Here is a 16,020-nt window from a genome sequence, read left to right on the forward strand (position 1 = left end):
TAAGGTTTCTTGGCGTAACTGTTCCTAAGATGGTTTATTTGCCTTTTGTTTGTTTCTATAATTCGGTATAATTGAATCAAGAAACCTTACAGTCAGTGCAGACGGTGCTTCCCCCTACCAACAGTAACCTCCCTCTCGTAAACCAAAAGACAATTTCAGTATCAATCATGAGGTGGGAAATGTTCCTTCACTTCATTTACTAAAACTGCATCTAGTAAATACGTTTTGAATAGTTGTTAAACAGTTAAATTTTATTAGCCATTCATTTTTTTTACTGGTTGTTTATTACATTGTTCACTGTTTTTGTAATACTGCTAAAAGCTACTGCGAGACTACCTGCGCTAACAGACGAATGGGAAGGTGGCTAGTCACTACTACTGACTCCAACTGTTGGGCTACTCCTTTACCAAAAAACAGTGGGACTCACAATTATATTACACTCACAGCTAAAAAGGCACACACTGTGATGGAACTCGGAACTTGACACTCGTAGGTTATGGATTTACCAATATTACTTATGTTTATGAAGCTGTCAGAAGGTGTATAGTTATGATGGAAATCTAGTTTCTCTTATGGGGGTTTCTACCCCCACCTTTTTAATTTTACAAACATCAAGTTTAGTAAGCCTTTTCTTATTGAATGGGGTTATAAGGGGTAGCTTGTAGGTAGCAAGGGGTACTAGCTGGTGGGTATAGTGAAATCCTGCAGTGTTTATAAAAACGTATTAACTGGTATGTTACTACACATTTTGTGGTTTAAAAAGTTTCACTGTACTACAACTGAACACATGAACCATGAACTGTTTTATTAGTTAACTAATATACATGGCTGTGACAAAGTTTCACTGTACTTCGACTGAACACATGAACCATGAACTGCTTTATTAATTAACTAATATACATGGCTGTGACAAAGTTTCACTGTACTACAACTGAACACATGAACCATGAACTGTTTTATTAGTTAACTAATATACATGGCTGTGACAAAGTTTCACTGTACTTCGACTGAACACATGAACCATGAACTGCTTTATTAATTAACTAATATACATGGCTGTGACAAAGTTTCACTGTACTACTAATGAACACATGAACCATGAACTGTTTTATTAGTTAACTAATATACATGGCTGTGACAAAGTTTCACTGTACTTCGACTGAACACATGAACCATGAACTGCTTTATTATAGTTAACTAATATACATGGCTGTGACAAAGTTTCACTGTACGACTACTGAAAACATGAACCATGAACTGCTTATTAGTTAACTTAACTGAAATACATGGCTGTGACAAAGTTTCACTGTACTACAACTGAACACATGAACCATGAACTGCTTTATTAGTCAACTTAACTGATATACATGGCTGTGACAAAATTTCACTGTACTACTACTGAACACATGAACCATGAACTGTTTTATTAGTTAACTAATATACATGGTTGTGACAAAGTTTCACTGTACTACAACTGAACACATGAACCATGAACTGCTTTACTGATATACATGGCTGTGACAAAATTTCACTGTACTACTACTGAACACATGAACCATGAACTGCTTTATTAGTTAATGGAAGAGCCACACAACTCACATGAAATTACAGAATTGTCTTGTGATAAATATTACAGATAAATGATTCTCTCTATAATAATGTATTATGTACTGGACTGATCAAATTCTAATAATGTTTTCTGTACATAAAACCAACAGACATTCTAGATTTTAGGTAGTATCAGATTAAAAAATATAAAGAAATTTTATATTTATGTATAATCAATATGGAAATTCAGAAACTGAGATATATATCAGAAACTTGGTAGAATATTGCACGGTTTGCTGTTCGTTGTCAATAGATACAGCATTAACCTTTATACGATATTCTTTGCTTGAGTCCAAGTCTTGAAGTGTGTACAGGACACCTCTACCGTCTTCCAGGCGAATACGGAACGGAATACCAGTTTCATTTTCAATGATTGTAAAAATGGTATTTGGTAGATGGACTCCGCTATGGTCATGTGCTGAAAGCCGAACTAGGTCCTGATAAGCTTGAATACCACTAGGTAGTGCCACCATTTTGAAAGCTAAAACTTCAGCGTACTTGGAGTTGGGTGGACAAGCGATGTTCGCTTTCTCACATTCCAGTCGACAGAAACTGTAACAAAACAGTATCTCAGATACATTGAGTAAACTGTAAAAACACTATTTTACAGTGCATAAGCATAACACTTCAATAAATATGTAAAAATATGTACATTGTGTAAACACTATACTTCTACAATCTGTAAATAAAAATATATCATTCACTGATTTACAGAGGTTGGTATTGTATATCAACCATATCATAGAGGAAGATGTTTCATGTAAACTCTGTGATAGAGGTTGGTGCGAGTTGCATATTATACAAACAGAGTTTTATGAGTTATGATTTAAACATTGACAGCTGTTGATGCATCAGATACTAACACATAACATTTGTAAAAATTAAAGAACTTGTGAGAAATCATATAATGGAAGGTAAATCTAAAAATTATGAGAATGTGCTGTTAAAATGTTCAGTGTAAATGTTTTGGTGCTTTGCTGTTTAAACTGTTAAAATGTTCAGTGTAAATGTTTTGGTGCTTCACTGTTTAAACTATTAGAATATTCAGTATAAATGTTTTGGTGCTTCACTGTTTAAACTGTTAAAATGTTCAGAATAAAAGTTTTGGTGCTTTGCTGTTAAAATGTTCAGTGTAAATGTTTTGGTGCTTTGCTGTTAAAATGTTCAGTGTAATTGTTTTGGTGTTTCACTGTTTAAACTGTTAAAATGTTCAGTATAAATGTTTTGGTGCTTTGCTGTTTAAACTTAAAATGTTCAGTGTAAATGTTTTGGTGCTTTGCTGTTTAATCTGTTAAAATGTTCAGTATAAATGTTTTGGTGCTTTGCTGTTTAAACTGTTCAGTATAAATGTTTGGTGCTTCACTGTTTAATCTGTTAAAATGTTCAGTATCAATGTTTTGGTGCTTTGCTGTTTAAACTTAAAATGTTCAGTGTAAATGTTTTGGTGCTTTGCTGTTTAATCTGTTAAAATGTTCAGTATAAATGTTTTGGTGCTTCGCTGTTTAAACTGTTCAGTATAAATGTTTGGTGCTTCACTGTTTAATCTGTTAAAATGTTCAGTATCAATGTTTTGGTGCTTCACTGTTTAAACTGTTAAAATGTTCAGTATAAATGTTTTGGTGCTTTGCTGTTAAAATGTTCAGTGTAAATGTTTTGATGTTTCAGTGTTTAAACTGTTAAAATGTTTAGTGTAAATGTTTTAGTGCTTCACTGTTTAAACTGTTAAAATGTTCAGTATAAATGTTTTGATGTTTCTCTGTTTAAACTGATAAAATGTTCAGTATAAATGTTTTGGTGCTTTGCTGTTTAAACTGTTAAAATGTTCAGTGTAATTGTTTTGGTGCTTCGCTCTTTAAACTGTTAAAATATTCAGTGTAAATGTTTTGGTGCTTCACTGTTTAAACTGTTAAAATGTTCAGTGTAAAAGTTTTGGTGCTTCACTGTTTAAACTGTTAAAATGTTCAGTGTAAAAGTTTTGGTGCTTCACTGTTTAATCTGTTAAAATGTTCAGTATAAATGTTTTGGTGCTTCACTGTTTAATCTGTTAAAATGTTCAGTATAAATGTTTTGGTGCTTTGCTGTTTAAACTTAAAATGTTCAGTGTAAATGTTTTGGTGCTTTGCTGTTTAATCTGTTAAAATGTTCAGTGTAAATGTTTTGATGTTTCACTGTTAAAATGTTCAGTATAAATGTCTTGGTGCTTTGCTGTTTAAACTGTTAAAATGTTCAGTATAAATGTTTTGGTGCTTCACTGTTTAAACTGTTAAAATGTTCAGAATAAAAGTTTTGGTGCTTTGCTGTTTAATCTGTTAAAATGTTCAGTATAAATGTTTTGGTGCTTCGCTGTTTAAACTGTTCAGTATAAATGTTTTGGTGCTTCACTGTTTAAACTGTTAAAATGTTCAGTATAAATGTTTTGGTGCTTTGCTGTTAAAATGTTCAGTGTAAATGTTTTGGTGCTTCACTGTTTAAACTGTTAAAATGTTCAGTATAAATGTTTTGATGTTTCTCTGTTTAAACTGTTAAAATGTTCAGTATAAATGTTTTGGTGCTTTGCTGTTTAAACTGTTAAAATGTTCAGTGTAAATGTTTTGGTGCTTTGCTGTTTAATCTGTTAAAATGTTCAGTATAAATGTTTTGGTGCTTCGCTGTTTAAACTGTTAAAATGTTCAGTATAAATGTTTTGGTGCTTTGCTGTTAAAATGTTCAGTGTAAATGTTTTGGTGCTTCACTGTTTAAACTGTTAAAATGTTCAGTATAAATGTTTTGATGTTTCTCTGTTTAAACTGTTAAAATGTTCAGTATAAATGTTTTGGTGCTTTGCTGTTTAAACTGTTAAAATGTTCAGTGTAATTGTTTTGGTGCTTCGCTCTTTAAACTGTTAAAATGTTCAGTGTAAATGTTTTGGTGCTTTGCTGTTTAAACTGTTAAAATGTTCAGTGTAATTGTTTTGGTGCTTCGCTGTTTAAACTGTTAAAATGTTCAGTGTAAATGTTTTGGTGCTTTGCTGTTTAAACTGTTAAAATGTTCAGTGTAATTGTTTTGGTGCTTCGCTGTTTAAACTGTTAAAATGTTCAGTGTAAATGTTTTGGTGCTTCACTGTTTAAACTGTTAAAATGTTCAGTATAAATGTTTTGGTGCTTTGCTGTTAAAATGTTCAGTGTAATTGTTTTGGTGCTTCGCTGTTTAATCTGTTAAAATGTTCAGTATAAATGTTTTGGTGCTTCACTGTTTAATCTGTTAAAATGTTCAGTGTAAATGTTTTGGTGCTTCACTGTTTAATCTGTTAAAATGTTCAGTATAAATGTTTTGGTGCTTCACTGTCTTTCACTGTTTAATCTGTTAAAATGTTCAGTGTAAATGTTTTGGTGCTTCACTGTTTAATCTGTTAAAATGTTCAGTATAAATGTTTTGGTGCTTCACTGTTTAATCTGTTAAAATGTTCAGTATAAATGTTTTGGTGCTTCACTGTTTAATCTGTTAAAATGTTCAGTGTAAATGTTTTGGTGCTTCACTGTTTAATCTGTTAAAATGTTCAGTATAAATGTTTTGGTGCTTCACTGTCTTTCACTGTTTAATCTGTTAAAATGTTCAGTGTAAATGTTTTGGTGCTTCACTGTTTAATCTGTTAAAATGTTCAGTATAAATGTTTTGGTGCTTCGCTGTTTAAACTGTTCAGTATAAATGTTTTGGTGCTTCACTGTTTAAACTGTTAAAATGTTCAGTATAAATGTTTTGGTGCTTTGCTGTTAAAATGTTCAGTGTAAATGTTTTGGTGCTTCACTGTTTAAACTGTTAAAATGTTCAGTATAAATGTTTTGATGTTTCTCTGTTTAAACTGTTAAACTGTTCAGTATAAATGTTTTGGTGCTTTGCTGTTTAAACTGTTAAAATGTTCAGTGTAATTGTTTTGGTGCTTCGCTCTTTAAACTGTTAAAATGTTCAGTGTAAATGTTTTGGTGCTTTGCTGTTTAAACTGTTAAAATGTTCAGTGTAATTGTTTTGGTGCTTCACTGTTTAAACTGTTAAAATGTTCAGTATAAATGTTTTGGTGCTTTGCTGTTAAAATGTTCAGTGTAATTGTTTTGGTGCTTCGCTGTTTAAACTGTTAAAATGTTCAGTGTAAATGTTTTGGTGCTTCACTGTTTAATCTGTTAAAATGTTCAGTATAAATGTTTTGGTGCTTCACTGTTTAATCTGTTAAAATGTTCAGTGTAAATGTTTTGGTGCTTCACTGTTTAATCTGTTAAAATGTTCAGTATAAATGTTTTGGTGCTTCACTGTCTTTCACTGTTTAATCTGTTAAAATGTTCAGTGTAAATGTTTTGGTGCTTCACTGTTTAATCTGTTAAAATGTTCAGTATAAATGTTTTGGTGCTTCACTGTCTTTCACTGTTTAATCTGTTAAAATGTTCAGTGTAAATGTTTTGGTGCTTCACTGTTTAATCTGTTAAAATGTTCAGTATAAATGTTTTGGTGCTTCACTGTTTAATCTGTTAAAATGTTCAGTATAAATGTTTTGGTGCTTCACTGTTTAATCTGTTAAAATGTTCAGTGTAAATGTTTTGGTGCTTCACTGTTTAATCTGTTAAAATGTTCAGTGTAAATGTTTTGGTGCTTCACTGTTTAATCTGTTAAAATGTTCAGTATAAATATTTTGGTGCTTCACTGTTTAAACTGTTAAAATGTTCAGTGTAAATGATTTGGTGTTTCACTGTCTTTCACTGTTTAAACTACAACATTTAAGGACAAATATTCTTTCAACTGATGAGTTCTGGTACTGAATAAAAGACGTCATTGTTGATGAAAGGTGGTAGATTGATCTTTGTCAGTACATATCTCATATTGTATACGATGAAATAAAGAATCACATATTAAGTAAAAATGTGCTCTCTGTGTGTCTAATAACACACATACAGATCCTTAAAAAACAATGTGTTACCAACAGAAGAATAAAACATTTACCCTGTTGTAGGATCTCGGTCATAATTTGGAGGACAAGGTGTCTCTACACACTCAAATTTTCCCCTGGTGTTAAAACACATCATGTCAGGTCCACAATCAATGTTATGTTCAGCACATTCATTGATATCTGTGGGAGACACAAACATTACTTCATATCTGGACTACATCTCTGTTTATGGCACTTGTCAGAATGACTATACATCAAATGTGTAAAGCAGAACTGTAAAGTACTCACCTTGGCAAGTCTGCCCATTGTCAGCTACTCTGTAACCCTCTGGACAGGAACAGCGGTAGCTACCAACAGTGTTCTCACACTGATGCTGGCACTGTCCTTCTTTTGTACACTCATCATAGTCTGGAACAAGAAGAAGAAACCACATTGAAACCAATTAGGTTAAAATTCTCATCTGTTAGCATAGTTGGCATTATGTATATATAGATTATCAAGTGATTAAAACAATATTTGATGGTTAAATGAAGTGATAAAACTGACACCAGAACATCTGGCCAGTGAATGAATATCACTCTCTGAGACAATGCTTATGTAAGACATGTTCCTGTTCACTAAATCACTTGAAAGTAATTGTACTGTTTCCAAGGATATCTAACTTCATCAGAACAGTTTTATTAGCACAAAATCTTTGACATTATGTACTAAAAGATTTAAATAGAAAATAAAAGTCATGTGCTGGTTAAATGAAGTGATAAAACTGACACCACTACTTCTGGCCAGTGAATGAATGTCACTGTCTGAAACAATGCTTATGTAAGACATGTTCCTGTTCACTAAATGATTTGAAAGTAACTGTATTGATATCCAAGGGTATCTAACTTCACCAGAACAGTTTTATTAGCATAAAATCACAGAAGGATGGGGCTACCTTTACATCGTCCATTCACCCACACAAATCCTCCAGGGCAACTATAGTCCTGTTGGAAATTGCTTAGTGCGGGGTCTCTATTTCGTTGTCTGAACCTTGACCTTTGCAATGGGGAAACATCATCCTGTCTGTTTCGTTCCAAATACTGTAGACCTGGAACGAAGCAAGAACAGTGATTGTTATGTATATCGGATGTCATAAAACATTAGTATTAACAATGGTTATACCAAAAATGAAGACAGCAGATGTCATAAAACATGAGTATTAAGAACTGGTCAAACCAAAAATGAAGACAGCAGATGTCATAAAACATAAGTATTAAGAATGGTTATACCAAAAATGAAGACAGCAGATGTCATAAAACATGAGTATTAAGAACTGGTCAAACCAAAAATGAAGACAGCAGATGTCATAAAACATGAGTATTAAGAACTGGTCAAACCAAAAATGAAGACAGCAGATGTCATAAAACATGAGTATTAAGAACTGGTCAAACCAAAAATGAAGAAAACAGATGTCATAAAACATAAGTATTAAAAATGGTTATACCAAAAATGAAGACAGCAGATGTCATAAAACATGAGTATTAAGAAGTGGTCAAACCAAAAATGAAGACAACAGATGTCATAAAACATAAGTATTAAGAATGGTTATACCAAAAATGAAGACAGCAGATGTCATAAAACATGAGTATTAAGAACTGGTCATACCACAAATGAAGACAACAGATGTAATAAAACATAAGTATTAAGAACTGGTCATACCACAAATGAAGACAGCAGATGTCATAAAACATGAGTATTAAGATACACAAATTCCAAGTATATGTAAAAGTTTAAAGTGTTGATTATCTGGAAGTTTACTGAACAATTACAAAACCAAGTAATTGATATACTGAATAACTCAAACTGGTCTTGTCTGAAAGGTTGTCATGCAATGCTTAATACATTTTTACTTTTTATGTAGTTTTTATTTCATTTTGTAATTCAACAAAAAATTAGAAACAAACTACTTGAACTATCAGTATCAATTGTATCAATTCTGATGCATTAGTCTAGCCTACAACCTGTCTGATGTTCTGATCTGAAACCATTATCAGATCAGATATGCCAGTCCAACATCTGTTGTTTTTTTTTGTAATGACACAGCCTCCATTACAGAAACACTAATCATTTTGAAATGTTGGTTTATTTGTTAACATGTATGGTGGAAGTTTATGATGAGATATGGTTATTGTTTTAAAATATTGAATTAAAAAATCCTGAAATTTGGATATAGTTTCTTCTCCAAACAACTTATGAAATACAACATCTAACCAGCACATGACTTTCTGTCCGACAACAGTTTCTGTCCTGGAGCACATATACACTCATAATCCCCTTTCAGGTTCCGACACTGATAGCTGCAGGGGCTTGGACTCTGGAAACACTCGTTTATATCTGGCCCGTAGGAAAACAGAATAAATAAATATTAATAGTAAGTACAAAATATATCACAACACAGTTTAATATGTTGAAAACTGAAATAAAACTTATAACACACAAATTGATACCAAAATATTAAACCTATATGTTGTGTGATTTTACATGCTGAATACATTACTGATAACACAATATGGATAGAAAAAGCTAATACACTACACTGTTAATTTTGTCTGTTAATGTAATTTACTTAGTAAGACAAGAAGTATACCTTGACAAGGCTGGCCTGTGCCTGTAGAATAGTATCCTCGAGGGCAGGAACACCTGTAGCTGCCGTACGTGTTCGTACAGACTTGACTATAATGACACTGGTTGCTTCCAGTCCTACACTCATCACTATCTGAATACCAGAACAGAAACACGTAATAAGGAAGAAATTCTCAGAAAATATAACAAACTAGGCTTGAAATGTTTTATTATCATATACTAATATCTTAACGAATTTCACTGACCAGTTTAAATTCTGTTTGTCATAAAATATTTTTACAATGTGAAGTCAACTTACCAACACAGGTACCATTATGACTTTTCACAAATCCTCGTGGGCACAGAGTGATACATTTGTAACTTCCAATTGTGTTCTTGCATTCCTGGTCAGGGAGGCAGTTGTATGTCTGGCTGACACATTCATCAATGTCTGCAAGTAGTGAATTAATAATAAAGACACTCTAGACATGGAATCAGTCGTATATCACGTTAACATGTTAATTAAGGTCTTAAAATAATAACGAGAGAGAACAACGTAACAAATCCTTCCTAATCTTGTAGCAACAACAAAATGTATGAATCACATGTTGGAAACTCAGACAACCAACCTTGACATTTTCCCGTATCTTCAAGTAAGAAACCTTGTGGACATGCACATAGGTAACTTCCTGGAATATTTATACAGTTATGGCTACATGGACGGTTTGATTGTTGGCATTCGTTGATATCTATAAAAAATAATATGCAGCGAATGGGAAAAAAACAATACAACAAGTAAGTATAAATATCTGTAGTGATAGGACTATATTAACACCACAACAATTGTAAATATCTATAGTGATAGGACTATATTAACACCACAACAATTGTAAATATCTATAGTGATAGGACTATATTAACACCACAACAATTGTAAATATCTGTAGTGATAGGACTATATTAACACTACAACAGTTGTAAATATCTGTAGTGATAGGACTATATTAACACTACAATTGTAAATATATGTAGCGATAGGACTATATTAACACTACAATTGTAAACATCTGTAGCAATAGGACTATTAACACTACAATTGTAAATATCTGTAGCGATAGGACTATATTAACACTACAATTGTAAACATCTGTAGTGACAGGACTATATTAACACTACAACAGTTGTAAATATCTGTAGTGATAGGACTATATTAACACTACAACAGTTGTAAATATCTGTAGTGATAGGACTATATTAACACTACAACAATGGTAAATATCTGTAGTGATAGGACTATATTAACACTACAATTGTAAATATCTGTAGTGATAGGACTATATTAACACTACAACAAGAGTAAATATCTGTTAAGGAATATGTTAACACTACAACAAGTGTAAATATCTGTAGTGATAGGACTATATAACACTACAACAATTGTAAATATCTGTAGTGATAGGAATATGTTAACACTACAACAAGTGTAAATATCTGTAGTGATAGGACTATATTAACACTACAACAATTGTAAATATCTGTAGTGATAGGACTATATTAACACTACAATTGTAAATATCTGTAGTGATAGGAATATGTTAACACTACAACAAGTGTAAATACCTGTAGTGATAGGACTACATTAACAACACAACAAGAGTAAATATCTGTCGTGATAGGACTACATTAACACTAAAACAATTGTAAATATCTGTAGTGATAGGACTATATTAACACTACAACAAGAGTAAATATCTGTTAAGGAATATGTTAACACTACAACAAGTGTAAATATCTGTAGTGATAGGAATATGTTAACACTACAACAAGTGTAAATATCTGTAGTGATAGGACTATATAACACTACAACAAGTGTAAATATCTGTAGTGATAGGAATATGTTAACACTACAACAAGTGTAAATATCTGTAGTGATAGGACTATATAACACTACAACAAGTGTAAATATCTGTAGTGATAGGAATATGTTAACACTACAACAAGTGTAAATATCTGTAGTGATAGGACTATATAACACTACAACAAGTGTAAATATCTGTAGTGATAGGAATATGTTAACACTACAACAAGTGTAAATATCTGTAGTGATAGGACTATATAACACTACAAGTGTAAATATCTTGTAGCAGGAATTTAAGTTTAAGAAAGTGTCAAGCCTTTTGGAACCTTAAAGATAGCCTGGGGTGGTAAAAATTTATATTTCTCTTCATCCTGCAGAGTGAAAAGTTTAATGGTAAAATAGTTTTGATAGAATAACTATGTTTAATTTTAACACAGAGAGTGGACTTTTAAGAGACATCTGAAGATGAGGAAGGTGCCATCTTAAGTATGCCAGAAGATCTGTAAAGAGACCATCATTTTGTGGTCACAGTAGATCTGTAAAGAGACCATCATTTTGTGGTCACAGTAGATCTGTAAAGAGACCATCATTTTGTGGTCACAGTAGATCTGTAAAGAGACCATCATTTTGTGGTCACAGTAGATCTGTAAAGAGACCATCATTTTGTGGTCACAGTAGATCTGTAAAGAGACCATCATTTTGTGGTCACAGTAGATCTGTAAAGAGACCATCATTTTGTGGTCACAGTAGATCTGTAAAGAGACCATCATTTTGTGGTCACAGTAGATCTGTAAAGAGACCATCATTTTGTGGTCACAGTAGATCTGTAAAGAGACCATCATCTTGTGGTCACGGTAGATCTGTAAAGAGACCATCATCTTGTGGTCACGGTAGATCTGTAAAGAGACCATCATTTTGTGGTCACAGTAGATCTGTAAAGAGACCATCATTTTGTGGTCACAGTAGATCTGTAAAGAGGCCGTCATTTTGTGGTCACAGTAGATCTGTAAAGATAGTCGTAGAGATAAGACTATTAACATTACAACAGGTGCAAACAGCCGTAGAGATGGAACTGTATTAACATTACAACAGGTGCAAACAGTCGTAGAGATGGGACTATTAACATTACAACAGGTGCAAACAGCCATAGAGATAAGACTATTAACATTACAACAGGTGCAAACAGCCATAGAGATAAGACTACTAACATTACAACAGATGTAAACAGCTGTAGAGATGGGACTGTATTAACATTACAACAGGTGCAAACAGCCATAGAGATGGGACTGTATTAACATTACAACAGGTGCAAACAGCCGTAGAGATGGGACTGTATTAACATTACGACAGGTACAAGCAGCCATAGAGACGGGATTGTATTAACATTACAACAGGTGCAAGCAGCCATAGAGATGGGACTGTATTAACATTACAACAGGTGCAAACAGCTGTAGAGATGGGACTATATTAACATTACAACAGGTGCAAACAGCTGTAGAGATGGGACTATATTAACATTACAACAGGTGCAAACAGCTGTAAAGATAGGACAAATTTGGATTAACACAATTTTAGAGTGATTTGTGTATTGTAATTGTACAAATATTTACTCACTGTATGCTTGAAGGTTTAGCCTCTGCAGATGATTTATTGTGATAACAAGACACAAGATAGTTGATACGATAATACAATAACAACAATAGTTAGCTGTGCAGTAGTCCGATGACTGGTCACTGGGTATGTTTGGTCATACAATGAGGTCATTAAAATCAGTTTATCATGCTCTACACTGGAGTTTTATGTTTTCTGTAGATATGTTGACAACTTGAGCATACATTTTTTATATTTACTATCAAGTAAACCATGTACCAAATCTCATTCTGTGTGTTATTAACATGAACTAAGTGTAACACCAGTTTTCTATGAACACACTACTTAAACATACCAACACATCGACTTGATCCAACCAGACGGTATCCACGAGAACAGTCACACCTGTAACTGCCAATCAGATTAATACACTGTTGATCGCACTGCTGGTGGTTCTCTTCACATTCGTTGATATCTGGCAACACAAGGTATAAACCACTTATCCATCAAAAACAATCTCTGTGCATGAGAAATATATATTATTTTGTATAACATTTAGAAGTGTGAAATATTTATGTATCACTTCTTTTCACATGCTGCAATATAATCCTTCTCTTGTTTTATGGATAAACATCTGTGGAACTATTAATTATATTGAGATTGCAGCAGATGTAAAGAGGATATGAAAGATAGAGTGCAATTGGAATATTATTATTGTTATAATAAGCTTTTCTTGTTGTCGAAAATCCCAAAGGTACCATAAATAATGTAGTTTTCATAAAAGTAATAGACCTAATACCAATATCTCATGATAGGTATGTGAATCTGTAGGTAAGGATATTTATCATCTTTGACAACAGGAGTTGCTCGTGACACTTACAATGTCGTCTGATGTCACAAACAGATAAACATTTCTAATATTGGAGGAGCAAACCATCTGAAATACAGTTTTTATCTGCTGTTAGTGTCATTAACACCTTTTGTAAAACTATTCACCCATCATGTAACACCACTTCTTCCTTTTAAGATTCTCTCGGATATTTCATTAAAAATTAATGTTCGTTGTGAGTATCTTATTACATGCAAAAGTAACAAAACAATTTTAAAATAATTAACGAAAATAACAAGCACAATAAGGCCAAATATTAACTGTTATAAGCCCAAAAAGGTAAGTTGAAATAATTTCAAGAAAATTTTATAAAGTGTAGGTTTTACGCTAGTAACTGATAACATACATTTATACAAAATGGCCATTTCCCACTCATAAAAGATAAACTGTCTAAGTTATTAGGTTTTATGAATGTTTTTACTATAGGAGTGCTATATATATATACACACACACACCCCCAGGTCATTATTACATTCTTATCAATATGTTATATGTATAAATATACACACCCAGGTCATTATTACATTCTTATCAATATGTTATATGTATAAATATACACACCTAGGTCATTATTACATTCTTATCAATATGTTATATGTATAAATATACACACCCAGGCCATTATCACATTCTTATCAATATGTTATATGTATAAATATACACACCTAGGTCATTATTACATTCTTATCAATATGTTATATGTATAAATATACACACCCAGGCCATTATCACATTCTTATCAATATGTTATATGTATAAATATACACACCTAGGTCATTATTACATTCTTATCAATATGTTATATGTATAAATATACACACCCAGGCCATTATTACATTCTTATCAATATGTTATATGTATAAATATACACACCCAGGCCATTATTACATTCTTATCAATATGTTATATGTATAAATATACACATCCAGGTCATTATTACATTCTTATCAATATGTTATATGTATAAATATATACACCCAGGTCATTATTACATTCTTATCAATATGTTATATGTATAAATATACACACCTAGGTCATTATTACATTCTTATCAATATGTTATATGTATAAATATACACACCCAGGCCATTATTACATTCTTATCAATATGTTATATGTATAAATATATACACACAGGCCATTATTACATTCTTATCAATATGTTATATGTATAAATATACACATCCAGGTCATTATTACATTCTTATCAATATGTTATATGTATAAATATATACACCCAGGTCATTATTACATTCTTATCAATATGTTATATGTATAAATATACACACCTAGGTCATTATTACATTCTTATCAATATGTTATATGTATAAATATACACACCCAGGCCATTATCACATTCTTATCAATATGTTATATGTATAAATATACACACCTAGGTCATTATTACATTCTTATCAATATGTTATATGTATAAATATACACACCCAGGCCATTATTACATTCTTATCAATATGTTATATGTATAATTATACACACCCAGGCCATTATTACATTCTTATCAATATGTTATATGTATAAATATACACATCCAGGTCATTATTACATTCTTATCAATATGTTATATGTATAAATATACACACCCAGGCCATTATTACATTCTTATCAATATGTTATATGTATAAATATACACATCCAGGTCATTATTACATTCTTATCAATATGTTATATGTATAAATATACACACCTAGGTCATTATTACATTCTTATCAATATGTTATATGTATAAATATACACACCCAGGCCATTATTACATTCTTATCAATATGTTATATGTATAAATATACACATCCAGGTCATTATTACATTCTTATCAATATGTTATATGTATAAATATACACCCCCAGGTCATTATTACATTCTTATCAATATGTTATATGTATAAATATACACACCTAGGTCATTATTACATTCTTATCAATATGTTATATGTATAAATATACACATCCAGGTCATTATTACATTCTTATCAATATGTTATATGCACAAATATATACACCCAGGCCATTATTACATTCTTATCAATATGTTATATGTATAAATATACACATCCAGGTCATTATTACATTCTTATCAATATGTTATATGCACAAATATATACATCCAGGTCATTATTACATTCTTATCAATATGTTATATGCACAAATATATACACCCAGGTCATTATTACATTCTTATCAATATGTTATATGCACAAAATATATACACCCAGGTCATTATTATATTCTTATCAATATGTTATATGCACAAATATATACACCCAGGTCATTATTATATTCTTATCAATATGTTATATGCACAAATATATACACACAGGTCATTATTACATTCTTATCAATATGTTATATGTATAAATATACACACCCAGGCCATTATTACATTCTTATCAATATGTTATATGTATAAATATATACACCCAGGTTATTATTACATTCTTATCAATATGTTATATGTATAAATATATACACCCAGGTTATTATTACATTCTTATCAATATGTTATATGTATAAATATACACACCCAGGTCATTATTACATTCTTATC

At 31.6% G+C, this 16,020-nt stretch overlaps 1 protein-coding gene across 1 annotated transcript in view; it reads right to left on the reverse strand.

Moving 5' to 3' along the window:
* Nucleotides 1-1,543: 1,543 nt before the first annotated feature.
* The window catches only part of LOC143227929 (hemicentin-1-like), a 246,350-nt gene continuing 231,873 nt past the window's right edge, over nt 1,544-16,020 (reverse strand). Inside the window, 9 exon segments of the mRNA XM_076459284.1 lie at nt 1,544-2,160; nt 6,574-6,700; nt 6,809-6,928; nt 7,455-7,607; nt 8,771-8,893; nt 9,147-9,275; nt 9,441-9,572; nt 9,751-9,870; nt 12,925-13,044. Coding sequence (XP_076315399.1) covers nt 1,782-2,160; nt 6,574-6,700; nt 6,809-6,928; nt 7,455-7,607; nt 8,771-8,893; nt 9,147-9,275; nt 9,441-9,572; nt 9,751-9,870; nt 12,925-13,044 — 1,403 coding nt within the window. The 3' untranslated portion in view covers nt 1,544-1,781.

Source organism: Tachypleus tridentatus, chromosome 10, assembly GCF_004210375.1.
Source record: "Tachypleus tridentatus isolate NWPU-2018 chromosome 10, ASM421037v1, whole genome shotgun sequence".
NCBI lineage: Eukaryota > Metazoa > Arthropoda > Merostomata > Xiphosura > Limulidae > Tachypleus > Tachypleus tridentatus.